This window comes from Camponotus floridanus, unplaced genomic scaffold (assembly GCF_003227725.1).
Source record: "Camponotus floridanus strain SB8 unplaced genomic scaffold, Cflo_v7.5 scaffold33, whole genome shotgun sequence".
NCBI classification, from domain to species: domain Eukaryota; kingdom Metazoa; phylum Arthropoda; class Insecta; order Hymenoptera; family Formicidae; genus Camponotus; species Camponotus floridanus.
Genome location: NW_020229470.1, coordinates 503,916 through 531,540, shown reverse-complemented (window position 1 = coordinate 531,540; position 27,625 = coordinate 503,916). Strand labels below are relative to the sequence as shown.

Genomic DNA, 27,625 nt, shown 5'->3' with positions numbered 1-27,625 from the left:
GTATTATATATTATTTATTATATTAATATTAGTATTACATATTATTTATTATATTAATATTAGTATTATATATTAATATAATTACCAAACATTCATGGCACCGATATCACACCCAACATTGCAATTGATTATTCGCTTTAATTCTGTCATTTGGTCCTCGATCTTGATTTACGATTACGATACAATTTTGCTCGATTACAACCGTTTATCTGATTCTTATCTCTACTTTCGCTTTTTATCACTTGTGTTCTCGTGCGCCAGAGATCAGTGTATCAGTGTACCGAATGTAGGAGGAAAGGGTGGGAGTATACTAAATCGTGGAGGAACGAGAGAAAGCGCTGCTCAACGATACAGAGAGTGTCGGTAGCCATGAGAAGAAGCGCAGGGGGGAAGAGGCTGCATACTTTTGCATCGCGACAGCCGTGTGTCATTTCAGCGAGATGCCATGTGGCATTTCAATGCATTATTTCAACCGGCAAAATGTCTGATATGCAAAACCAGATCTCGCTCGAGCCGCTCTTTCGCTGTACGTGTATCTCTCCCTCCTGCATCGTTCTCTTCGCTCTTTTTGAATGCGGTCATCTCTGTTTCTCTTTCTCTCTCTTTGTCTTCTCTTCTTCCTTCTGTTTTTAGTATCCTCTTCGTTCGATCAGTAGCCGCGGACCCGGCTTTCGTGTCGCCTTGTTGCTGTTGTTCTTACTGCACAACGGTCGTCCCTGTTACCTTTGGAAGCCGGCCGCTCTGCGGCACGAGAAGGTGTACGAAACATTTTTCCCTTTTTCATTCCTGGACCACCCGGTAGATACAGGTGCGGGTCAAACGAGGACCAGTCCTCTTTAAAATGACTCGATAAATAGCGCGAACCGGTAGCAAGGACGACGAGACGATACCGGAGATGATGTGTCAACTGATCTCGCTGATCTTCCGCAGATAATTGGAATATAAATCACTTTCGTGAAAGTTGTCTGAACTCTCTTCTAACAGAATATACACTCCCTTATTTCTACATCTCTTTCATATTGATCCTTATGTACATATTTGGTTTATTTATTATTTGAATGAAAGTGTACGTAATATTTTTAAAATTGACTTTTACTTTTTTTGAAAGAATTATTTTCAGTTAAAATGTTTTTTGTGAAACTATTATTCTGTTTAATAGAGATAAAGATTTGTAAAACCACATGATTTGCATGAACGGCAGAAACGGCGAAAGATAACTGCACTTCGCTTTGCGCAATCGTAAATAAGCGTATCGAACTCGTGCACTACCGGCGTCCGATCATTATCCCACGCTTATTAAGAGTTATTGCGAGCATTACATTACATCGCAAAGGCGCTGGGAACTTCTCTTGCTCGACGGTTGTGCGAAATTTTATAATAACATTGTTTTCAGATATAATTTTTGTGAAATATCCGCGAATTAGTTTTAATAAATAATTGTAACGAAATCATGATTTACAGAAATAATCTATAAACTTTTTGCGAATACAATACATCGTTAAAATAACATAATTATCATGATTCTAATAAATAATAAAACATAATAATAATCTAATTTTTTTCTCTGGATTGGAATAAACAATGAAACATTGGATAAAATAAAACTTTAGAAAAAAGTAAATTATTGCAAATTTTTTCTCTCTCATTAAATTACATAATTTCTCTTTTTATATATATAAATGTCAATTTCTCTCTTTAATTAGAATTTGTATCAATCACTCTATAATAACTAATTTTTATTTGTTCTAGTTCACTGGACCGCGAAAGCAAAAGCAGATATCTCTTTCACGTAGTCGCTACAGATAGTGGCAAGTACGATGCGAAGAGCACCTCGGTAAGCATTGAGATCAACATTAGCGATGTAAATGATAACGCGCCGGTTTTTGCGGAATATCCCTTTCGGACGCGCGTGCCCATCGGTATACAGCCCGGTCAGAATATTCTACGGGTGGTAGCCAAGGACGTCGATGATGGGGCCAACGGAGATATCGTGTATTCGTTCTTGCACGAGCAGGAAAAGCCAAAGTTTCGGATACATCCCAGCACCGGCGAAGTAACCGCGAGTTTGTCGCTATCTCAGGACAACGGCAAGATCTATCACTTGGAGGTATTAGCCAGGGACAAAGGAAATCCTCCAAAGAGCGCCAAGGGTTTAATCGAGCTTCAGATCGGCGATCTCTCAGATTTAGCACCAGCCCTCAAATTTCAGAATGATACATACAACGTCGTCGTTCAAGAGAACTCTGTAACCGGGACGGAGATCGCTCAAATCACTGCAGTGCGCACCGATGGCAGAAGACAGCATGTATCCTACTCGATCGTGTCGGGGAACGACTTCGATACCTTCGCGATCGATGCAGGTACCGGTTTGTTGCGCGTCAATAATCCTACAAGACTCGACGCAGAACTCTGGAACGATATAACGGTAAAGGACTTTAGCGAAGAGTTACCGTACGATTCGACACGAATCAATTCGTGGGGTAGATCTCTAGAGGATCAGGAGCCTCGAGAAAGTTCGAGACACGTACTCAATATTATGGCAAAGACAACAGGACCAGATGTCCTGGAGGCATACGTCAAGGTGATCGTCAGATTATCCGATGTCAACGATAATCCGCCAATCTTCACGCAAACGCAATACTCGGCTACTGTGCTTGAGGGCAATACTAAAGGAGATTTCGTCGTAAAAGTAAGAGTTTTACAAGATTTTACAGAATCTTCATGTTCGATGCATTATATAGTATTCTTTTTCAAGCATTAAAGTAAAAATAGCAAAATATTAGTAAGAAATAAACATTGTCTTATATGTCTATTATTTATGGCTCATCTAATATGACTCATGGAATCCTTACATAAACATTCATGTATGTGTACAAATTTACGAGTCATATATATTTTAGTAAATGTTAATATTTTTAATAAAGAAAATATCTAAATAAGTAGATATATAATATATATAAGGCAGAATCGTTCAAATATTGAATATTTATTTTTTCTGTTTATTTTATAACAAATTGATAAGATATAAAAATAGTTATATTGATATAATTAATTTATACAATTGATTATAAACATCTTTACATTTATTAATATTTATTGTTGCAGCTTTCAGCAGATGACGCTGACCAAGGTCTGAACAGCAGGATTTTATATCATATTGTGGATGGTAATCCGGATAATGCCTTCACTATAAGCCCGCCGCATAGTGGAATCGTAAGAACCAATATAGTCTTAGATCGTGAAGTCCGTGAAAAATATAGGCTGACCATTATTGCAACCGACCAAGGAAATCCACAATTAACAGGCACGGCTGCACTGAGCGTCCGTGTAATCGATATCAATGACAATCAGCCCACGTTCCCAAAACACAACATTATTTCAGTTTCTGAAGGTAAGTCATAAAAACTAATACTATAATATAAAACCTAGAATTTTTAATATTTTTAAAACATCAATATATGTAAAAAATTTATTTATTATTAAGAGCGTTATCTGTAATACGTTTAAGTAACAAAATTAGATAAATATAATATTCAAGTCATTAACATTATTATGCTTTAGTATCTAAAACTATTGAGCTTGTAGTATTTGATGTGCCATCAATTTTCCATTTAAGTATCCGGTCTTTGCATTTTTCAAATTGTGGCACCATTTCCTCAAGACTTTTGTCACCATCTATAATCATAACCGGTGCTGGTAAAGAGAATAAAGTTTGTCTATAGAGCCAATCATCATGAATTTCATGGATTTGTCTTAGATATTCCAATGGTACAGAGTCTTCTTCTTTGCGTCCACGTGCCTGCATTCTTTGATACACAACTTCTGGCGTTGTTCTTAGATACACTAAATTGCAAAATGCTATTTAATACAAAGTTAAAAAAAAAATATTTTCTTCACTTTAGTAAACAAATGTACCTATTAAGTCTGCTCTTATATTAGCATTTTCCAAACACCAATTGTACCATTTTTCTAAAATTATCACCTCTACATCCTGTATCATGTTTGTACGCTTCATATTCTCTAAGAAGCATCTTGCACTGAATATGGATCTTTCCATGATCTTATAGGGAGATGATGTGCTCATAGTGTGTAATTGTAATCTAGTTAATTGAGCATATGATTGAAATAGAAAGGCATAATTTATCGGGTCCTTGTACAAGAGATCCTAAAAAGCATTATGCAGCTTTTTTTAAATATCAATTTATACAGATGTATATGTAGATATTTAAATAATTATTATTGAATATTGAATTTTTTAAATTACACGATTCTGCCATATATATTTGTGACGTTTTACTCTAAGATATATCTGAAATATGTTAGCTAGAAAAACTGAAAAACTTACCAGCAAATTTACTCCAGCCACATTTCGCCATAAGTCCACTGGTTCTTGCAAAATTGTAGCATTGTTAAAGTTTTGAAAATGATTCAAAAATGTTGTTTTACCACTTCCAATATTTCCTTCGATACAGATTGTAAATGGATTGTTATAGAATTTTCGTGGGGAAGCCATTTTCTTGATACAAATGCAGCAGGGTCTCCCTGAAACAATACATTGTTCCTAATGTAAACTTGTTGCATCAATGAGAATCAACATCAATCAATAATCGAGTTATTTTTCGAAATTATCAGCCTATCAAAAACAATTTTATTGTCTTTCTGTATAATGAAGTAAAAAGTTTTCATACCTATTAGTATCATACTTATTAAATCACAAATTATACGGATATCATAAGTAAAATAGTACCTATGGTAATTATCTTGATGATAACTGTATTCGTTTTACTGCCTTTTATCGATTTATACAGATAATGTGCGTATATTTCTTGAGGTTAGCGAACACGGTTGTTCCTTCTTATCCTTTGTATTATCATATATATTCGTCACGTAACACTATAAAACTGTTTGAAAAACACATAACGTAACTACACAATCGACTAACGCTGACTGGTGACGATACACTGCCACATAAGACGGTTAGGCGCGAGGAGTATGTTTCCCGCCGAAAGTGTACATCGCCATGTTTGACGTCACGTGCAAAACCTGTTTCATGTTTCACGTACATACGTTCGATGGGCGCGATCAGCTGTGTGCGCAGCTACTCTTCGCGGGAAAATTAAATATGCAATAAGACATTATTAATGTTACAATTATTTATTAAATTAGATATGCATATCTCAGTTAGAGAAAACAAATTATATTTAATATAAAATTAATATAATTATATAATTTATATAATTATATTTAATATAAAAATATCTAAATTTATTAACTTATAAAGATGGTTTAATATCAAATTATATATTTTTTAGTCTTCTTTTTATTAATTAATCATTCATGAATCTTTCAAATTTTATTATATTATAAAGTGTAGTATTCGAATATTCAAGATATTTCTTTTCAATTGTAATTTATTGCAAAATGATATGATAATCGCAAACTTTTTCCAGTGTATAGTAACGTGAATCATCTGTTTTGTGCCATAGCTTTATCTCAGAGACAATCACATTAGAATAGCAAAGCACTCATTAAAACACTTGGTGCCATCGACAGTAGCATAGCAGTATGATAATCCTGTCTATGATAATTCTGTCGATGATAATTCTGTCGACGATATCAGGTAGGATTTCACCCACGGTGACGATATAGACGATAGCTCGAGTTTCATTCTGGTCGTTGGTTCTCGAATGTCTACCACGTGATTCCCTCTCGAAATGCAACGGGTTTCATGATGGGTTCACTCCTCTCAAGGTCGCCCACGTGCGACGATAGAAGGAGAGGCAGAAAGGCTGCATGCCAGTATATGAGAGAAGGAAAAAGAGTCGAGAAAAATGCATTTATTGATATCGCGACGTTATTCATATTTCGAGATCATGCCATCATCTGTATAAAGATATCTAAATGAGTAATTCGAGAAGAATTAAGATGAAAATTATAAACAAAAAACAACACATTATCCACGTATAAAATTAATGCTAAATATCAATTATAACTTAAAATTAATTTTAAATTAATCTGTGTACACAAGAATTTTTTATGCTCAAGAAATGTAATAACATAAGCGCAGTCAAGTATAGATTAATATTTTTAACAGAAGGTAGACGTACCTTATATTTGAAATAAAATTTTGATTTGCAACGAAAAGAGAATTTAATATTTGGAGAATGATATATACAGGATGTCTCATAACACACACACACACATACACAAACGATGGCGAAGGTGAATCGATGAAGAGCAAGAGAAGGCAGTAGTAGAGAAGTATCCAACTGCATTGAGAGGGCGGGAACGCATTCTACTCTCCAAGTATAAAGTTAAGTGGCAAAGGATTTATGCCGGCATTAAAGTCCAACTGTTCGGGACAATCTGCATAACTTAAGCGAGGCTGCCGAAGCGCGCGTTCGGTGGCTTGGCTTCTCCGTTTCTTTCTCTCTCTCTGTTCTGGGCACACGAGTTCCTCTTCGGCCTTTCTCGCGTCACCATATTGTTCCTCATTGACAGATACGATTCAATGGAACGGCACGCAAGACCGAGGTGGCCGCGAGTTTGACGTACAAGCGCCAACCTCGCGCTACCACTTCTCGAGGCGCAGAAAAAGAAGGTCTCGTCCCGTCCCCTGTGAATTTCCTTTCGATCGTCATCGGTCCGCAGCTAGTCAACGAAGATGACGCGACGAAAAACGAGTGGTGATCGAGTAAATTCAACCGCATCATCGAATAAACGAAGGCTGCGATGCGGTAGTTTCGATGATGCCTCGAACGGGTCATTTTTTTTCTTTTCTTACGGATCCATTTCTTTCTATTGGATGGAATTTCCAATAGCGAGCAAGTGGCGAGTTACGCACTTCTAGCAATCGTTGGAAGACTAGGATATAATTTATAGAGCCTTTTATTGCACTTGTATTTTTGCTTTTCCTTGATACCGCTACTGTTGCTACGCTGCTTCTTCTTCGTCTTCTTCTTTTGAGAACGTCCGAGAATCGTAGGCATCATATACTGAGTTTGTAATGGCATAATATGAGATTACTATCTAATTTGTACCACCGTAAAGCTCTTCAGCCTCGGTGTAAACGAGACTGCCACATCACGTTAACACACACGCGACGTCGCGTCCGGCAAAATTTATTTAACGTTGCACTCCTTTGGAAGTTCATTGCTATCTTGCAGTTGCAACCGCGACAGTAACGGAATTATATCGTAGAGATATCTAGGCTTTGCCTATAGAGATAATAAATGTTTCATAGACATTTACAGATATACACTTTCAATATTCTGTGTCGGTGGATATCATTTCGATCGTGTCATAGTTTTGTGGCTAATGCATTTTATTGTATTGAAAACAAATTTGATGAGAAATATGCATCATCGTAACGCGAGACGTGACAAGATAATGAACCTGTTTTAATATCTTCTAGCAAAACATTCCTTACCGCATCTTTACGATAATCGCAACCTGTCATTCTCACGTAGTGATTTATGCTTGTAAATTGCTAATTGATAGCGCAACTCGGCATGAAAGGGTTTAGCAGAAGTAGTCTATGTTCTTGTTATATATATATATAGATTGCATCCTTCCACGATAGCGATATCGATTACGTTTAATCCGTACGAGTTGGATTTTTAATGCAGCCTGCTCCAAACGTTTGTAATTACTGCGGCAGGAATAAAGGATGTAATTATGATCCAAACCAGGAGGCGCGGCTCATCGATGTTGGATGGGCCTTGCCTCTGCTCTCATAAGGCCTTTGTACTCGGCTATATGTACATTTGTGGGAGGATTTAATCGACAGCGTCGATCGGGTCGATTCCGAAAGTGGCACTGACACGAGAAATCGAGAAACAATGGTGGACCACCGACGAGTGTGCTTTCCATACAAGGAACATAATGTTGCCGGACACTGCTCGAGTGTGTTTGTAGATTCAATTCGTGAAATGCGAGGAACATCGAGATACTAAACGTTACCTTGATATAGATAATGAATCAGATACTTAAAATTCCGCAATGAAGTTATACGTAAAACATGTATCTCCTGTAATAATTTTTCGAGAAAAATTTCAGTACTTCATTCTTGACGGAACTCTTCTTCATCTTTGACTTTATCGAAAGGATATTTACATCGTTGAATCTTCTTTCATTTGCTTTGCAACAATCTCTATCTCAAGCTGCACTCTGCAATTTTAGTTTCCAATTTATCAAGTCTAGGATAACAGAGGGTTGAAGCTGTAACAGAGTCATGTCGCGTGTACGTATTCGCATTTATAGACGGCGGGATCGCTCCGGAAATCGATTTACACGACTTTAACGATCTCTCGTGAAATTTACGAGCGGTCGCAGCCGCGTGTTCCGACTAGCCCTCATGCTAACCCCCTCGAATACATCGCACCGGTATAGAATAATTCTTTTACTGCCGCAGGTGTTGCTATGCCTGACGTATATCACCCGAGCTCGGTCGTGGAATCAAAGTCCGGTCTCTGATGATATGCCTCTTCCTAACTACGTATTCGCATATCCGTTTATCTCTTAGCAAGTCGAGGAACCCCTTTTGAATTGTTGAAAGCTACATAGAATATATTTATCCTTATATTATATATTTATTTTTATTTCGCATAATTTTTTGCTACATTCCTATAAGTGTGTTTTACTTGTTGTACATTTCTCATATCGGGATGTTGATTTATTTTTAGCATGATAGAAGAGCGATATACTGGAAGAATGAATAGTAGGAATGTAAGTAGCATCATTTAGAAAGAGAGCTTCCGTTCGATTGTGATTATATGTATTACGATGACTTATGAGAAGACATAAATTCATATTTCAGGACAAATTGCGTCCAGGTATGATCAGAGGTGCATTCGCGACGAATTGCGTTACGAGATACGTGTCGCATCGTGTACTTTGTGCTTGCAAATTAGTTCCTACGTTACGGTTTTCAATTTCTTCACGGACGAGATGATATTGTATAATTTCATTCACTCGGCGACTGTGTGATCCGATCGTACCTCGCGAATGAGAAGCTCATCCGTTTCTTCAGGCGGATTCGTTCGACCGCTTCTTCTTAGCACGGTCAAGATAAAACGATTCGATAGTACGGATTCAATGCATTTTAAGCACGACCCCCTTGAAGTGTCTTTAACTTCGCGGAAGAGCACGCCCTGATCCGTAGGCTACACGTTCGCGTCGTTTATGTATCGCGCACGATCATTTCTCGGTGACAAAGTGCCTTCGGGATGAGGACAAAAGAACAAAATCAATGGCACTTTTATGCATAAGGATGCAATTCGTCAGTAGCATCGCAATTTAGAGCGATAAAGCCGTCGCTCTTCATTGTGCTCGAGATCCAGCTTTCTTCATCTTCAAGCCAAGCATATTCTATTCAATTTTGCTCACTATTAAATATCAGAATAGCCCTTGCGATTATTCAGTTGTTGCAGTTATAACATATATTTCACTTACAGATAACGACAAATGACAGACGCATTTATTTCTTTCATCATTAACAAAATTGCTAAAGTGGCGTCTTTTTAAATTTCAGGTACAGCCATGGGAACTGTACTAACGACCATGACGGCGAATGACGTTGACAGTTCACCGGTGTTGACGTATCGATTCGGGAACTTGACGAGTCCGGGACCCTTCAGCATCGACCGATATGGTGGCAAGGTCGTTTTACGGAAGCGTCTGGACGCCGAGACGCGCTCCGAGTATAGTCTCCAGGTGATTGCCAGCGATGGAATTCACGAGGCGACGACCGACCTCGTCGTTCGTGTGACCGATCTCAACGACAACGCGCCGCGATTCGAACAGGCTGTCTACGTGGCTGTTCTCTCAGGTACGTATCGAAGGCCCGATTCTGCCCTTTTTGTCCGAGATGAATGAGAACGAACCAGGTAGCAGGCGAATTCGCAATCCGAAACTTTGACGATGATCAGACGCGATCGTCGCGGTGGTTATCGCGTAGCGTTCGCTTCAGCGAGCAGGTGATAATTCCTTTGATTTATTGAGGAACGATCGTTCCCGAGATTGCGAGATTGGTTGTTCCGCGAAGCGGTAGCGTAGGACGGAATCGCGGAACGATGAGATCCTTCGACGGTTTCGCGGTTTTGTTGCTACATCTTTGAAGCACCACGAATCTCCTGCGGCTCACCGCGAATATACTAGGTGTGTTATTAAAATACATATATTAAAGTCTACTCGTTAATGGTCTGTTTATACAAATTACATGGTGAAAATTCCGACAATTCTAATAGCTCATTTAGACTGCAAGTAATTTATTTGCTGCGTATTGTTTCTATAGTTTATATCTTGTAGTTTTTTTTGACATCTACATCACGAAATTATAGTTTTACTATTGATCGATATTTATTATATTATTTATATCGTCAGATTATTATTGGTCGCGAATTCTGACATCCGCTAGACCATGTTTCGATGTAGTATCCTGTCGAATGTAGTATAGAGGCATAAAGAAATAAGGAAAGAGAAGAGACGGGAAGATACAGACGGGCTCCTCGGCGCGAAATAAACGCGCGTTTAAAAACTGGTTTTTAGTAGACACGCGTTGTCCTGTTGTCCATGTTCCAAACTCGAATTGACACTGCGCCGAGATAAAGCGCGCGAGAAAGAGCGGGTAAGGGATGAGAGGAGAAAAGAGAGAGGCCGAAAAAGAAGACGGGTACAAGGAAGACCGATGAAAAGCTAGTTGTTCGAATGCGGGAGAGACAAAGATACAGTATATTGGGAGAAAGGAGGAGAAGGAAGAGAGAAGGAGAGAGATAAAGAGGGAGGAGAATGCAAGATCGGCAGGATAGGGCGGAGAGCGAGAAGCACAGAGAAAGAATGGTATGGATGGGGTGGAAGAACTGAGGAGGATTGTGACTCTTCGCACATAAATAAACGTGAGGACACTGATTGCAAGGCAGCCGAAAAGCCGCCTTCGCTTGTCCGCCGCCTGAAATCACTAACTTCGCGAAAGGAGATTCTCTTCGAAACTTATTAAAAATACATAGACCCGCAATAGTACATTTGGTTGAATGGCGGAGAGATAGGATGGGAAAGATAGATTGGCAGGTGCTGGATGTGAAAATGTTGAAAGAATTCAAGCGGGAAGCATTTGCATCTTTTTCTCCTTTCATTCCATACATCGTTCCACGCGTTCGCGAAAAGCTATGTTGCGTTTCTCATCGGAGACAGGTACGGGTTGGTAGATCGCAGATACGATCGAACGAAGAAGTTTCGGTGAAAGTTAATGAAGCGTCTGTGCGGTTAATGAGATCATTATAGATGTTTATTATAAAAGTGATAACATCAAGATAGATCGAAGACACTTTGTTCTCGTCGTATTTCCTTAAAATCGTGCGAATTTTAATTAAGTACTCGAGAATTATTAAATATTATCCTACAAATATAATTCGTCTTCTGAAAAAAAGTTTTTCATTGCCGAAATTAATAAAAGAACGATATTAAAAGATATATAAAATAATGATAAAAAGATTATAATAAAACCGTACTAGATATTGAAAAATCCAAATGTGCTAAAGACGAGTAAAATAAAATAAAAAAAAATGAAACATAGATGTTACTAGAAATAACTTATTTCAGTGAGAGAGATTGATTGTGCGTGCGATCACACGTGTTGTAATAAATATCCAAATCCTGTCATTTTTTTCGCAAAGGTTTTTCTTTTTCAAGAATGTCCTTCCTTCTGGACGCAATCCCTGAGGAGTTCTGTCCTTCTAACATATTCCCGACTCTCTTCCATCGGCCTCGTGCACTTCGGGCTATGGTTTGGTATTAATATTAAGTTATCCGTGATTTGAAATGCATTGAAGTGATTTCTATACTATGCACCATCGAGAACCGGATCCGGATAGTACCGCACAGCACGATAACTGGTTATTATTTCATATTTCCGTTGATGTCAAAAAGGCTTATCTTTATCCTTAGTTGTCAAAAAAAAAGATATAATATCGGTGCTGGTCAATGGTAGTTGAAGACGGATCGGCAACAAAAAGATATAGAAAGTATCTGAACTCGTGCTCGTGATCTCTTGATCTTTCTCAGGCTCTGTCCAATGGTTCTCCGTACAATGTAACTCGATAATTGATCTTGCGAGAATGCTTCTGGAGTTTCTGTTCTTCATTCATAAATGAATGCCGTCTCATGTGACTTTATGTGACAGATCTCTCTTATAATTTCACAGAGTTACAAATATCTTTCTTTTTATTCATGAAAATTGCTGTATTTGCTATTTTATGTATACGAGATTGCGTTAACATACTATATCAAATATCGATTTTTTTTTCAGAAGGGCAAGGCAATCTACAGGAAATCCTGACGGTAAATGCGACGGACGACGATCTTTCGGAGGAGAACAGCCGAATACGATACTATCTGTTGCGATCTGTCAAAGGATTTTCGGTACATCCTGTGACTGGTGTTCTGACTGTTAATCGCACGGCGATACCCAGACCAATACCGAAAGAAATGGACTTGGCGATCGTCGCGGAGGATTATGGCAAGCCTTCGGCATCATCGATATGTTCAGTTATTGTGCGACTTAGCAGTTTAAAGAACGCCCTTCCAGGACGGGAGTATAAGGTTACAGTGAAAGAAAATTCGCCAAAGGGTACGACACTAATGAAGCTCTCCGATGTAGATTTGTTGGATGGCGCTATCGTTGCAGGCGACGATAGCGGAGCGTTCGAGATATTTAGAGGCAAATTGATTCTATCCAGGACACTTGATCGTGAAATCAAGGATAGGTAAGTATCGATTTTGATTTAATGTTTTTTGATATTTTTTTCCATTTGTTGTTTTATATTTTATGTTTAATATATTATCTAGTTCTAAAATTATATGCATTTTTTGCAGATACATATTGCGCTTGAGCAGTAAAAGCGAAAACATGACGACGGATTCGCTGATGGGAGAAGAACCGGTAACAGTAACAATCATCGTGGAAGACGTCAACGACAATTATCCATACTTCCTGAAAGAATTTTATCAAGTGTCGATCAAGGAAGATGCTCCACGTGGAACTACTGTTGTCGTTTTACGTGCCAAGGACGATGACTTGATTGACAGCGCAGCAGCTACTTTGATGTACGACATTACGTCAGGCAACGACGGTGGTCTCTTTCGGGTTGAGAGAATGACAGGCGCCGTTTTAGTGAACTCCACGCTCGATTGCGACCTTGAGGCTGAAGTCCACAATCTCGTAGTGATGGCTTGCGACAGTGATCCAATATTGCCTTTTTGTGCGCTCGCCATACTTCGGATTCACCTGGAAGATGTAAATGACAACTCACCAAAGTTCCCCGTTTCCGAATATCTCCAATTTGTTGGTGAGAACGAGCCGATTGGCACGATAGTATTTTCATCGCGTGCCTCAGATTTAGATCGTGGTATTTTTGGATCATTGAATTACTCTATCGTATCTGCCGCTGCGAGCGGATTCTCCGACATCGACGACAGTTGGAAGCTGTTTGCGGTTGATGAGAAATCTGGCATTGTTACCACTCGTGCCGTATTTGATTACGAGCAACGGAATCGATATGCTTTCACGTTACGTGCCACAGATATGGGCGGTCGTTCCGCTGCTGTGCGCGTTAGGGTAGAAATCGATTCAAGGGATGAATTCTTTCCGCAATTTACTGAAAGAATGTATAGATTCGGAATAAAAAGCGGAGTTTCGATATTGCCTGGCACCGTAATCGGTCACGTGACAGCAACTGATCGTGATAAAGGGCCTGACGGCCGAGTAGTGTATCAGTTAACATCTCAGCATCCATATTTCAAATTAAATCGCACTACCGGCGCATTGATCGTGAAGCAAAAGTTAATGCATATCGATATGGGCGTAGAAGAGTCATCGAGATTGGTAGTTAGCGCGAGTTCCGGTAGGCAAGGTTCCCTGTCTAATATGACGGTAGTGGAGATCATTCTGATGGACGACAACGAGCCGAATGGAATTAGAGGAGCTATTACTCTAGCAACGGATGTCGGCTCAAATAATATGGCAGTAGCCACTCCTAGCGGCTTGGCCGATTGGGGTCTAGGTCTGTTGATTGCTCTTCTTCTTCTCATTCTCGCCTTTGGCGCTATTTTCCTTTATCTTCACATTCGTAATCGTCGTCACAAAAAACCCGGCACGAAACCGGGTTTGAATGGCGAAAGCAACGCTACCGCGTCCAATAGCTACGTGGATCCGAGTGCCTTCGACACCATTCCGATTAGAAGTGTGACCGGAGTAGGTGCGAACGGAAATAGCAGTTCCGGAAGCGCTGGAGGAGCAGGCAGCGCATCTTGCCAATTTGCTCCTCCAAAGTATGACGAAATACCACCATACGGAACATCCGGTCAATCCGGGCAACAACAGGCTACCTCCGAGCTTTCCGGAAGCGATCAGTCGGGTTCCTCTGGCAGAGGTTCCGCCGAGGATGACGGCGAGGATGAGGAGATCAGAATGATTAATGAGGGTCAACAAACCGGCGATTCCGCGAGCGACCTTTCGGTTCACAATACTCAGGAATACTTAGCTAGATTGGGCATCGTGGATCCCCCAGCTGGTACACCTAGAAGACCTCCCGAAGCTCTTCCCTTGGATAGTCTACATTTGTTTGAAGACGAAGCGAGCACCGAGGCGGATATAGCAACGTTGATCTATGGCAAGATTGGAGAATCTGGACGACCCACTTCAGGCCTGGAAGTACCGGGTGGACCGTCGATGAATGGCTCTTTGAGCTCTATCGTGCATAGTGAGGAGGAACTTACTGGCTCATACAATTGGGATTATCTATTAGATTGGGGACCGCAATATCAACCATTAGCCCACGTGTTCAGCGAGATTGCCAGGCTGAAGGACGACGCTGCCAGTGTTCAAAGTGGAAACTCCGGCAGCAGCGGCAAGACCAAGTCTGTACATAAAGCACCGCCACCACCATTGCTTACATCCGTCGCTCCGAGGTCATTGGCGGCGCCAGCATTGGCGAGAGGCATCTTGCCGAGGTCACCAATTAGCCACGATGCCTCTACTTTTCCCTCTGCCGCTCTAAGTCCGAGTTTTTCACCCTCTCTATCACCTCTAGCTACGAGAAGCCCCAGTATCAGTCCTCTCGTGCCACCGGCCACCCAGAGATCCAGTCAAAGTGCCAACCGAGGAATTCCCGTCACCGATGCCGAACTGAGGATTTGAAGACATTTAGATTTTATTTCGGCGTATCCCCTGCGTACAAGTTAGTAGTGTTAATTCAGTAATGACTCGCCGAGTAAAAGATATTGGTAAGAATGCGGTGCCTCATGTAAAGCAGTGCGAATGATATTCCTGTTAATATACATTGTTTAAGTGCGATTGAATATATGAATGTTGCTTTCTTAGATGTGAATGATGTATTATAACTCGTGGGGTAAACGAGTAATTTTAATTTAGGAATTTTAATTTGACCGGCCATCGAAGAAGAATATAGTGATCGAATTGTTTTCCTCGTCATACGCAAACATTGTCTTCCCGCGATCAATTATTATTTGTAATTAATTAACGAAATATCGACTATATAGATAATTTTAATTCATCGCGCAGGATAAGAATAATATATTTCACTCGCAGAAGTGAAACAGTAAGCGGGAAAGCGGCGATTGCGTCTCGACGATTCCGTATTTATTATACAATACGGCTGCATCCTTTGTTCGGATCACAATCGATAGGCAATTGAAAGGAAGTATTTTTTTAAACGGAATTGTGTAAATATTCGCCGGCTGCGACGGCGTTTAGTCATTAAGTAGCATTGTAAATATTAATTCACGTGAACAATGATGCTGTCATAATCAAAAAGATAGACTGTCCTTATATAAACCGGAAACTGCGAATGATCGCGCCGTGTTTGTCAAGTTGCGTGAATATGTACAGTAATAATCTACTTTTATAATATTGTGAATTGATATACGAACATGGCGATATCATTCAAGTCGAAAGAAAAAAATACGCTACTACGAGTGAACTGATAACGCCGGATTTCGTGGTAGTGCGTCTCTAAAGCCGCCCGTATAACTTCGTTGATTAATTGTTACTTCATTCCTGTCTTCCGAACGCGACTTTGATGTAACGGAGGATGAAATTTCAGCCAGGTACATATATGTATACATATGCACTGATTATATATAAATGTATGTCATATTTTGTATAAATCGTTCTGTGTACAAAGACTCTCCCGAGCCGAGGGCCTTACCGCGACGTGGGCCTTAAATAAATGAATTTTTTAGGAAGAATTTTTTTATTTTGCCCGATTTCTCATCTCACATATATAAGTAAAATTAATTTCTTATTTGAGTAAATTAATTTAATTGCCAGTTTTTTGAACTTTTGTTTAAAATACATTATTTAATTAGGAAATTAAACAAGAAGAGACAGGGATTTGATGATATTTAATGAGAAAGACAAAGTGTTTCCACATATAAATCTGTTTTTTGTTATACAACACGTTGAGCCTTATAAGTATACATGTATTTTTCAGATTATTTTGATAAGTTTATTTCATGTTCTCTCTGCCCGTTTTATTCCCATGACTACATTACGTTGTCTCACTTTATCAATACTTGAGTATAAAACGTGCCGAGTAACAGAAATATCCGATGTATCACTCGGAAGAATGGCAAGATGCTCTAAATAAAATTCAGAATTAACATCATTATTAACAAAACTCTGTTATTATAAATTAATCAAAAGAGAACTTATTATATATTAATTATGTGTAATTAACAACGCTTTCTTCTCTGTCTTTTACATAACTAAACTACTGATTCTTCTAATTTCTTTAATTTCCGATTTATTTTTATTCAGATAAATGATTAATTTCCATATATGTATATATGATAAAATATAAATGCTATTTCTACGATTTATTTTGGTTAAGTTTATATTTGGTGAACTGCTTACTTTGAATAATATTTAAGCTAAAATAATCTAATTCAATGTAGCTAGTATTTGTTTTGGGGTCGAGTAACAACAAGTGATTTTCTTCGTAAGGACATATGAAATAATGTTATTTATTCACCCCGGAAAAATTAACGATGAAAATCTAGAATAATTGGTTGCAATTTATACGAATGGATAAACATTTAAAATTACTAAAAACGCTAATAATACTATGTACTTGAATAATTTGTACATTTAAACAGTCTCTACGATGAAACACGTATCGACCTATCTATCTAGTGCCTAGAATCAGCGAAACCATATAGGAATCGTTTACCCGATTATATTATATCTAGCAAAACGGTTATTATATTGTGTATCCAGTCTTGTTGCCGCTCGATAATGAGCTGCGCTATTTAATTTTCCATTTTTTTCATCATTAGATTATAGGAGAATTAGTATATGGTCTTCCACATAAGTTCGAAAAAAACACGAATTTTGTTTATCCTAAACTACCGAGTGGACAATATTATACTGGAAGGTATATTATTCTATGCAGGAGGGGAGGGGGAGGGGGAAGGGGAGGGGGAGCACTATAATAAAAAAGAGTGCGATGAGACAGAATTTTAAAGATTCATAATTATGATTAGTGAAAACATAAGTTATTGAAGTTTTTTCATTGCTCTGATATTAAATTTTTCTTGGAAAGCTTCGATTGCTAAGGTGGTAGAGATATAATTTTTTAAAACCGCGTACCCGATTTTATATGTAACAAAATTTACATACAAAATTTACATAAACTTCTATCTCAAGCACTCTCTTTCATTTTTTTAAAGTAGAACACCTAAAGTGGTACTATGCACCAGTTTTTCTGTCAGTTAATGGTCCGATAGTTAATTCGATATGACTTCTAAAATCTATTTAAAGTCCTATGCCCGGTTACAAGTCTTCTTTTGCCATATCTTTTGCGTGCGATATGATCTCCACTAAACCTGTATTATTGTTATATAATCATTAATTAATTTCCTTCTCTTTATTTGTAATCAGTGACGTAATTAATACGGGATACGAAGCGAGTGGTCTTCATAGAGTGCAGTCTCTAATTGTAAGTCGTACGTTATAATCATATATAAGATAATCAAAATGTATTTGTTGTGTATTTCCTAGATATGTGTAGATATACACGTAGCTATCTAATAGTTATCACATAAAGCTTCTCCAATCACCGATAAAAAAATTTATTTATCCTCAATAGAAAAAGTTGCATTTGTCGCGTCACTGAAGACAGTCGTGCACGATCCTCATATTCTGGGCTAGGACATTCTAAAGACATCGAAAAAGCGTCAAGGATTGGCCTCTAATACTACACATGATCATGACACAAGGGTACACGTGAAAAAAAAAAAAAGAGAACTCGAGAAATTTTTTTACTTTCATCGCGCCTACCCTTGATTGGCGCTTCGAAATAAGGCACCACATTCGACGCTGTTTATGCGATCGATCATAGAAACGATCACTGATCCCTGAAGATGCAATAGAATCGGTGATCTCTGTGATTCGCTATAATTATGAGTCTTTATCTACGGATCGTCAACTATTGTTTATTTGCGGGTGTAAGTCGGTCCGATTAAAAATCTCTTTCTCAATCTAGTTTAATTTCTCAGAATGGTGTATGCTTGGACGATTTATATCCCGATTCTTTACTTATACAACGTCGAGCGTAGTAGTTGATATCATCATAGTGATTAATAAAACGCACTTTCTTCTCGAGTCTTTGGAGAGAAGTCTCGACCAAAGTTTCAAAGTACAATATATTAATTCTTATTGCTCTCTCCCTCTCTATGCCTGCGTCACGTAACACATTCTCTATTGTTATTGACTTTGAATCTTATATTGGCGATTGTATTTCCTGCAGAGTTCTTACAGTTTGCCACTTGTAGAACTCCTTGCAGAAAATCCTTACAAACTTCGAAAATTATTAAAACGAGGAGAAGCAGAGGAACTAAACACGCCTTTGGCGCAACGTATGTTTTTGATCCTCGTTGAATAGGCTTGTTTAAACAGATGAAGTCGATTCGCTTGTTTTAACAAGGTTCTACGTAAATTATTTTGTGGGGTTAACGATTAGTCAAACGGTCTCTTCTGTTATACTTCTCGACATGTGCAAAACTCCGAGGCTGAAAAGAGAAAAGAAGTTTGGAGAAAGTGTTTGCAGTTTATTCGAAGACTTGATAGAAAAAAATCGTGTATGTGTATGTGTGTGAGTTATTAAAATTATTTCTATGTTAAAGATTTTGATTCTGTCAAGTCTTCATTTTGCTTGCTATTGATCTATAAATAAATCAGGGATTCGCGAAAATATAAGATGAACACTAATGAATCAATGTGATCTACTATGATCGTACAAAGTGATAGCCTAGCCCTACCAACAAGCGTGTTTACTTGGCGATCCCCGCAATTCGTGTGTCATCTTGCATCTCGACAACGACGGTGTCAGGATCAGGTACCCTGTTAGCGGAAAGACATCCATTGGCGATTGTGGTTGGCAGCACAGTCTCCGACTGAAATTAAATGAATATTGCTTATTGTTCTAGATGCTAGTATAAAAATAAAAATTCCTTCAAGTAAAATAAGCGAATGGAATGAGTCAATTGTTAAACATACTTTTTTTCGAATAACTGATGTGTACATAATTAATTATAAAGAAATTTTACTTGATAGGCTGCTGCGTCCAATGCCATCAGTTCCTTTTTCGACAGTTGCTCAACTACTGCAGCGGCATAACAATCTCCTAGCATATTGTTGGTGGTCCTTATGCGATCTCTAGTAGATGTAGAATTATGCTCATATTAATAATAATAGATTTTAGATATTTTTCCATCGACATAATGATTGCCTTGAATTGTAAATGTGTATTGATCGGTACTTACACGAACCAGTCGATCGCGAATAAAAGAGAAACATCATTAACAGGAGCATCAATGGCGCTTAACACAACCAACAACAGGACAAGCGCAGCACTTGGTACTGAGGCCGACGATACAGAAGCAGCGGTGGATGTCAGACTTCGCAAAATAGAATGATAAAATAACGATGAATATAATTTCTCGTGGTAATGTAAAAAAGTTTGTCGAAAGACTCACATAACGGTGATAATCTCGCCGAAACCCAAAAAAATCCCATTCATCTGGGCGATGAATATGCTGGCCACAGCGACGAAGAGTGCGGTACCATCCATGTTAATATTGCAACCGATTGGCAAGACGAACCTGGTGACTCTAGGGTCGACTCTGAGCTTCTCGGTCATCAGACGAAAAGTCACAGGAAGTGCAGCAGCCCTGTACAAAACTGCGTTAGCAAAGATCGGATAAGGCATGCTTCCGGTGATAGTAGAAACACCATGTCGCCTGTTGCCGCAGTCGGTGGTCATTCTGGCGTAAACTTACGAAATAGGTGTGATTTATTGATAATTTCTTAGATATAATTGATCAAAGGTTGAATTGAACAAAACGAAATAGATGGGGCAGAGAAGTGATGTATGAATAGAAAATATTCGGAATTAATATGGATGCATATTAATTACGGAAAATATCTGCAAATAGTAGACAGAGTGCCAGAGCAACAGCCAGAATGACCGTGTCAGAACAACCTGAAAAATTAATCGGCATTAGCTAAATCACAATCCGCAGGATATCCGCCAGAGACCCACGTAGAATTCTGTAACAGACAATGTATCTTCATGTTGCGGCCATCAATTACTTACCAAGCCCTCGGTCTCTCAAAGTCAACCACCTGCAAAAGGCCGCGTGCAGTGCGTGTTCTAATACATCATCATGATATTCATACAGTCTCTGTTCAGATACACTGAGAACAGAGTTTCTCAGTCAGTCACAGTGTACGCACAGTTGTGTACGCTCTTTTCTGGAAACAGTTAATCCACAGAGAAAACAGATTGAGTTAGATACAACTGTATAAGACCTAGCTGGATCAAAAACAATATAGGCACTGCTAAAAACAATAATAGAGGACAATAAATAGGGAAGAGCGGAATAGCGGATAGATTGTGGATTGTGCGGAATTAATTTTTCGAATATCTTTTAAATGTATGTGTTGGACTTGCGAATATAAAAGAAGGGTAGGATTTCAGAGAATGACTCTCAGTGTGAACTGAAAAAATGATCGTTGCTTTGTATGACTCTTAAAAATGAATTATCAAGAGGCAAATAATCGCACGTTGTTCAGCAGTACAGCCGGTCATCGACGTCCTCGTCGTACCTGCAAGAACGAGCCCGATACACAAGCAACTAATATTTTTTCAGTTCCTCTAATCTGTTTAAAAAAAAACAGTATACTTTAAGTACTCTATTTAAGTTTTATATCATATACTTTGGCGTGGAGGCCTCCTTTGGCAGTTTCTTTTTTCTCTTTCTCGCCATCGCGAGGGAAGAGTCTGAAGATACCGATCACGAATCCTTAGCAGACTTCCACGCCGCGAATCAGTCCAGGTAACACGGAGTCAGCAGATCTCCGGTTTAGACAACATCATTGCCGAATAGTTTTACTCTCGTGATAACGCAGACAATCCTTTGAAATTACTCTACACCTTTTTATTCGCGGCGATAATACATTATGACGATTATTATAACGAAATTCCGTTTACACGTTGCCGTAAAAGATTTGGCAACGATTTTTCGAAACTTCGTAAGTTTGGATGATCGGAAACCTGAAGTATCAGCATTCTAAGTGTTACCCGGAACTGCATACCTCTTTCCCTCTTTCTCTCTTTCTCATGTGGCATGGCGAGCTCTCCTCGCAAGCGAACATTAAAAGAGATTGTCATATGTGGAGGAAGGATTAATAGGACAATTAGAAGTTGTGCCAGCTTTCATAACATTTTTATATAAAAACTAAGCAAACGAGAATATATACGAAACCAAAAGTTATGTAAAGCTGGCTTGACTAATTTTGGAAGGGATATCGGGATCGTGGCCTCGCAAAGCCTCCACATAGCTGGCTGAAACATCAATATGTGTCTCTGTCAATCTATTCGATCGATACACGTCTTTCATCGCCACGTATCACTCATTGTCTATTTCATTTTGCAACGTCAATTGTTTTGGAATTAATTACTTGCACCATTAATCGCGCGACAGACCAGCTCCATTTCGCATAAACGTAAAAAAGGTCCACGTGACAAAAATAAAAAAAGCGGAGGGAAGAAAGGAAATATAAATGGAATGTATGTGGGAGACGACCGATGAGGAAACTACGAGGTCAGAAAGTACAATCACAACGTTGACCGAGGCCCTGTGAGGCAGGCGAAATGGATTCTCTCAAGGTCGGGCTCGGATTCGAAGATCGACGACTCACGTTGATGCCATGGCGAAGGCGGTGAGAGTACCCTGGGCGAGGCCGGCGTAGAATTTAAAGGGGTTCTTTCTAACGAAGGCCATATATATTAACTGCATGATCACCAGCTGATAGAGAAAGACACCGATCGCGATCGTGACGATGAACCATGCTAGCTGCGACATCACCAGTACCAGATCGTCCACGCCGAGTATTTTGCCTGCTATTACAGAGGTGATGCCGATTGGTGTCATCCTGAAGAAGAGACAAGATGTTTTCTATTATACATCATAAAGCGCTGTCATGTCGCTTTCAATGTTCGATTTTGATTTCAAAACTCACCACATAACGGTTGAGACCATTCGCATAATGACTTCAAACACAGCCTTGAAAAAATCTATGACAACTTGACCTTTTTCACCGAGCGTTCCCAGAAATGTACCAAAGACCAGGCAGAAGAAAACTATGCCTAAAGTGTTCGTCCCGCTTCTATATTGTATCACTCTTATCAGTTCTTCGTCTCCTAAAACTTCCGTTGGTAGTTGGTCAGTAATATTCTGGAATGGTTGCTTTTTTGGAACGTATACTGTATGTGCCTGCAACAGTATTATTGTTATTATTATTATTAAATTACAAACTAATTTTTCTTTTTTCCGAATATGATATATTGCAAAAATCGAAACATTATCCTCACCTGTTGAAAAGCTGCTTGGAACAAATTATCTGGAAACATGTTCCTGTAAAATAATTAATTTATAGGATTATTGTATTTAGTATATTTTCAAATATATTAAATACATTGAACAAATAAGCAGTGTGTTTTTGCGATAAAAAAAGGACTATATATAATATATATATATATATATATATATATATATATATATATAAAATAGGACAATGTATTTTAAAAATAACACATTTTTTTCCCACGACCTTTATTTTATTCATAGCCTTTAAATATTGGTTAAGTCGCGGCGCAAATCATGCGGCGACTTTTCAATTAAAATGATCTTATCTCGTGTCACTGAGTAAAAAAATTATTAAATAGTTTCCGAGTATCGAGTGGTATTTCTTCGATTTTAATCCAACATTGGAAAATCATGTCAGATATTGTGTGGGCTTTTAAGCAGAGTTTTGGAATGAGTTTTCGTGCGACTAAAACACGCACGATCGATGAGCTTCTATTTTCGTCTGAACGAATAGTATATGCGATCATGATGAGTTTCGTTTAGTGGAATTTACGGCTTGTAAAATGCTATGACCTTAATCCGACTTAGTTAACCTCTATTATTGGAATGATTCAGCAATTAGGCAACGGTAAAGAGAAGTATCGCGAATTGATTTTATTTTAATATCGCGCAGACGTTATTCAAAGTTTTCGTAATAAAAAATCACGGCAGGGAATTTTTATTACAAATTTTTATCACAAAAATACAATTGATAAGACGATTCCAATTACAAGATACTTAAGCGTAAAATGAAAATATTAATTGACTGTAAAATTGATTATATCAAATCGTTGATTGTTTTCTCATCGCTCCATACACTTCGCGCTCGATTACCTCCGTTTTTAATAGGGAAACTTTCAAGCGTCTATGTACATTATTGATATTGACAGAATCGATATCGAGGATGAGATATCGCAGACATAATTTACCTTCCTAAATCGAGCAGGCTGTCTAGTATGTTAACGGCTCTCGCATGATGCGACGGCCCAATCGATTCTCTGATACCAGGATTACCGGGATGAATAACGAGGACCAGGACTACACCGAGAACAGCATTGAGCAAGGACGTCAGTATGAAGTACACCAGAGTACGAACAGCGATCATTCCGTTCATCCTGGCGTTTAAACTCGCTGAACCTAGAATAATAATGAAAATGAATGAGGTAATTTCTTTGGGGTGAATGAGCATTTGACACGCGTCTTATTGCGCGCACGCAATAATAGGAAGAAACTTACCCGATATAAGACTGGCGATTACCAAAGGTAAAATCATCAGCTTTAGCAATCTCATGAAAAGCTCTCCGGGATAGCTGATCAACATTACCGCATCATCCCCAAGGTCCAGAGGTCGTAAACCAAATCCTAAGAAGAGATGCCATCTTATTAATCCACAATTCTGTGCGGCGACAATGTCGCCTTTTCGTTTGCGACGTAGAGCAAAGAGTTAAGAGATTCTACGGAGCGCCTAACCTTGAACTATATTTAAACTTATTACAGTTAACTGGCTTATTATCCGATCACGAAGAAAGAGTAAACTCTTAAAAGGGGATGATGAAAAGATTGTGAAGGTTTGATCAATTCTTTTCTATTCCATCAAGTCAGATTCGTTTTATAAGCTGTTTATATTCTAATAGAGTCGTTACATACATATATGTAAAGTGTGCACCATATACATCTTTAAATAAATTATTAATTGCGATAAGATATTATGTAGATAACAGATACTTTATTAGTATTCATAAAAAAATCGATGATGTAGAGGTTGACACATAGTCTTGAATCTTTCATTTGAAGAATGAATGAAAACGTTGATTTAGATTCAAACTGACCTCTGTCGAATGATATCGTATAAATTATTATCATGTTGTCAACGATTCTATTTATAGCAATGTAGCTATGTTTGTAGGATGTTTGACTATCAAGTATTAAATTAAATTGTGGGAAATGAAATTTTGCGTAAATCTAATACTCACTCACATATATTGATGATTCTATTAATATGTTTGCCAATCGTTAAATTTATTTTTACCTCTCGTTTAGTTACGTCAAACGTATAGACTCGGTAAATTTCATCAACTAATCTTCGTATTACAATTCAGTTATAATTATATTAAATTAAATTATAAATGCATTATACATTTCATTTCCGATGTTATACGATGCAAACTAATAAAATCAATTTTTTCTTAATTAAATATGATTCTGTTTATTAACATTTCCAGGTAAATCGAATGATATATTCATGGAAACAAACATGCCATAATGTACATACATGAGCATGAAAGATCTATCATGTTATGAATGAGAAAATATTGAATTTCCATTAAGAACCCGACTCTAGAAATCGAACTTACGTGATGGAATTTTTTCAAGAAAATACTTTGTCGATTGTCAATATCTTTTAACGTGATACTATGTTTTTACGTAATTGGAGTAATTTCGAATTGGATTCTCTGCAATATATAAAATCGATGTATATGAAAGTTTGCAATAAATCATTTATCATGGGAAATGTATTATGCTACATCTCGCAGATTTTTATGAACGTTTGACATATTAAAAGCATTCATTATGATCATGTATATGCATAGATGTTAATTATAGAATAAAATCTATACAACGCATGCAGTCGTTCTTATTATATAAGATTTTCATGAATCGATAGTGTAAGATATACAATATGAAAAACAAGTAATCAGTCACTAATATGACAAAGAAAAAAATTGCTAATGAATTATCGTGATAAATTGGAAAAATCTAAATTAGCCTGCATTGTTGAAAACATTAAATGTATTTTTCAATTGCCACAAATGACATTCATCATTTATAGTTGAAAAATGTAAAATGACAAGGGAATAAATTGAAATCATATACATTTTATAAGGGTATAGGACACTTTATTTTATACTTGCGTTCACATCTTTCGATAATGATGCGTAATAATCGACTATTAAACATGGTACCAGATTTAAAAATCTTCTGAATATTATAAAAAAATATAGTGCTTTAGAAAAAAATCTGAAACTGAAGACTGAGATCGTAATTTAATCGAGAAAAATCAAGAAATATCTCTGATACTCACCAAGAATTATGCCGAAGAGAACGCCGGAAAGGGTGACCATGAGCAGCAGGTTCTCTCGCATCCACTTTCTGGTGTCGGCGGTCACCTTACGGGGACCCTGAGAGGCCGAGACGTCCTGCCCGCCCATCTTGGCGAACAGATACTCGGAGAATCGGGCAGAGGACTTCTCCTCCATCTCACTGGGCCGCCAGCAAGCGGCGTACAAGGGATCGGTGCGAGTCGCGTACGAACAGGCCGATCCTCCCGCCGATCCTCCCAAGCTCTCTTCTCGCGATCTCTCGCGGCTAACGGCGGGGCCCCGGTAGCACCACGACGACGACGGGTTGCCGTTTTGGGGGTGTTTCGGTAAATCCGTGCAGAAGGACCAATCACTCGCGCCTACCAGACGTCTTAATAGCCTGGCGGCGGCCTGGCGGATGCCTACTGATTCGATCGTGGTACCGGGATAGGATTGGACCAACTGCTTAGCGATGCTGATAAAAATTGGTGGCTTTGCTAGAGCTCGCGGGACCGTCTAATCACCTCCCGTCGACTTGTCTAATTTTACGTTTGATAATGTCCTACGTCGAAGAATGTCCTCGACGAAACGATTCGAACGTGTACCCGAGGGAGAATTACGCGTTTCTCTAGTTCTAAACGAGAAGATTGCGGACAATTTCGAGTTCCGTAGATCTTTGATCGTCTTAAGATTCCTGTAGCAGCAGTTTCTTGTCAAATATTTGCGCTGTTGCACAAGGTCAGTTACCCGAGAGATTCTCTAGCATTGTCGTCTCTTCTCAAGTATGATGATACCACCACCGTTCTTTTCCAATCGGCGCACTTCAACCTCGTAAAGATCTTGATTTTAGGACAAACGAGAAGAATCAGAACTGAGGTACGGCGACGATGACGACGATGAAGACTCGAGTGCAATGGACTGTTCTGATGAGTATTGCCGACGTAACTGAGCGTGCGCGTGGATCCCCGACACGTTCCTCGCAAAGGATGAGCCCCGACTGCCTGGTTACCGGCGGACATCCCCGTATTGATTCACCGGGATTTCACCCCCGAACGTCCCCGTTCTTTCGGCGACAATAGCGCGCGCCTGCGCAATTTCAGTGGTTCAATCAGTCGCTAAAACGTAGCAAAATGTGCACTGTCCCGATGCTGTTACTGCACGGTGGTGCATCGCAAAAGCAAGGAGGACATGTATAGAGAAATCAAGAGATGACGGTCAAAAGAGGGTGGTGACGGCAGGGTGCGAGCGTCGACGCGCAAAAGAAACGAGAAAAGCAAGGATGCGGCAAAGGGCAGCGGAAGTTTCTCAGAATTGCGAAATATATTATCCGAAAGGAAATCTTTAAATTTAATAGAATTCTGCTTCTTTGTCTCAATGTAATTATTTTTTCATACTGCTTGGAGATGCTGAAATAAATTTTTTGCACAGAGATACTTTATACGTCAGCGATGACCCTGTATATTTTAAGAATAGAGCGTCCCATTTTATTTTAAACGCTTGACGTAACAAATCGAATAGAATGCTATTCATCACCAAACCGTGTTGTAATACAATTTATA

General features: G+C 38.6%; 3 protein-coding genes across 7 annotated transcripts in view; 1 reads left to right on the top strand and 2 right to left on the bottom strand.

Annotated features, from left to right (window-relative positions):
- LOC105248839 (protein dachsous) overlaps positions 1 to 16,254 on the top strand; it is a 307,896-nt gene extending 291,642 nt beyond the window's left edge. For all 4 annotated transcript variants that reach the window (XM_025410623.1, XM_025410622.1, XM_025410624.1 and 1 more), the window contains 5 exons: positions 1,750 to 2,689; positions 3,106 to 3,391; positions 9,533 to 9,829; positions 12,305 to 12,761; positions 12,871 to 16,254. In XM_025410623.1, the coding sequence (XP_025266408.1) occupies positions 1,750 to 2,689; positions 3,106 to 3,391; positions 9,533 to 9,829; positions 12,305 to 12,761; positions 12,871 to 15,193 (4,303 nt within the window). In that variant the 3' untranslated portion in view covers positions 15,194 to 16,254. The remainder of the gene's footprint in view (positions 1 to 1,749; positions 2,690 to 3,105; positions 3,392 to 9,532; positions 9,830 to 12,304; positions 12,762 to 12,870) is intronic.
- Positions 3,536 to 5,011, bottom strand: LOC105248838 (deoxynucleoside kinase-like). Its single transcript, XM_011253853.3, has 4 exons — positions 4,748 to 5,011; positions 4,346 to 4,542; positions 3,916 to 4,165; positions 3,536 to 3,843 (listed from the first exon to the last, which is right to left on the bottom strand). Exons 2-4 carry the CDS (start codon positions 4,511 to 4,513, stop codon positions 3,551 to 3,553), a joined length of 711 nt encoding a protein of 236 aa, XP_011252155.1. The 5' UTR covers positions 4,514 to 4,542; positions 4,748 to 5,011; the 3' UTR covers positions 3,536 to 3,550.
- Positions 16,255 to 16,402: 148 nt separating the features above from the next.
- LOC105248836 (excitatory amino acid transporter) lies at positions 16,403 to 27,131 on the bottom strand. 2 transcript variants are annotated; one of them, XM_011253849.3, is made up of 11 exons: positions 26,069 to 27,131; positions 24,223 to 24,348; positions 23,916 to 24,123; positions 22,953 to 22,995; positions 22,601 to 22,854; positions 22,280 to 22,513; positions 20,053 to 20,247; positions 19,840 to 19,974; positions 19,624 to 19,732; positions 19,352 to 19,470; positions 16,403 to 19,086 (listed from the first exon to the last, which is right to left on the bottom strand). In XM_011253849.3, the coding sequence occupies exons 1-11, from the start codon at positions 26,241 to 26,243 to the stop codon at positions 19,038 to 19,040; spliced, it is 1,647 nt and encodes a 548-aa protein (XP_011252151.1). In that variant the 5' UTR covers positions 26,244 to 27,131; the 3' UTR covers positions 16,403 to 19,037. The 2 variants fall into 2 exon arrangements, with proteins under 2 accessions (XP_011252151.1, XP_011252152.1); XM_011253850.3 differs by having other exon boundaries at positions 19,336 to 19,470; positions 26,069 to 27,125.
- Positions 27,132 to 27,625: the final 494 nt, after the last annotated feature.

Bases quoted from the DNA above. Each gene is read 5' to 3' on its own strand.
- LOC105248838 (XM_011253853.3), bottom strand. From the start codon at position 4,513: ATGGCTTCCCCACGAAAATTCTATAACAATCCATTTACAATCTGTATC. The intron at 4,166-4,345 runs GTAAGTTTTTCA...AATGCTTTTTAG, and splicing joins TGGCTGGAGTAAATTTGCTG to GATCTCTTGTACAAGGACCC. The intron at 3,844-3,915 runs GTACATTTGTTT...TTTGCAATTTAG, and splicing joins TATAAGAGCAGACTTAATAG to TGTATCTAAGAACAACGCCA.
- LOC105248836 (XM_011253849.3), bottom strand. From the start codon at position 26,243: ATGGAGGAGAAGTCCTCTGCCCGATTCTCCGAGTATCTGTTCGCCAAG. The intron at 22,514-22,600 runs GTGAGTTTTGAA...TCTCTTCTTCAG, and splicing joins ATGGTCTCAACCGTTATGTG to GATGACACCAATCGGCATCA. The intron at 19,087-19,351 runs GTAAACACGCTT...TTCTCTTTTCAG, and splicing joins CGAATTGCGGGGATCGCCAA to CCTCGGAGTTTTGCACATGT.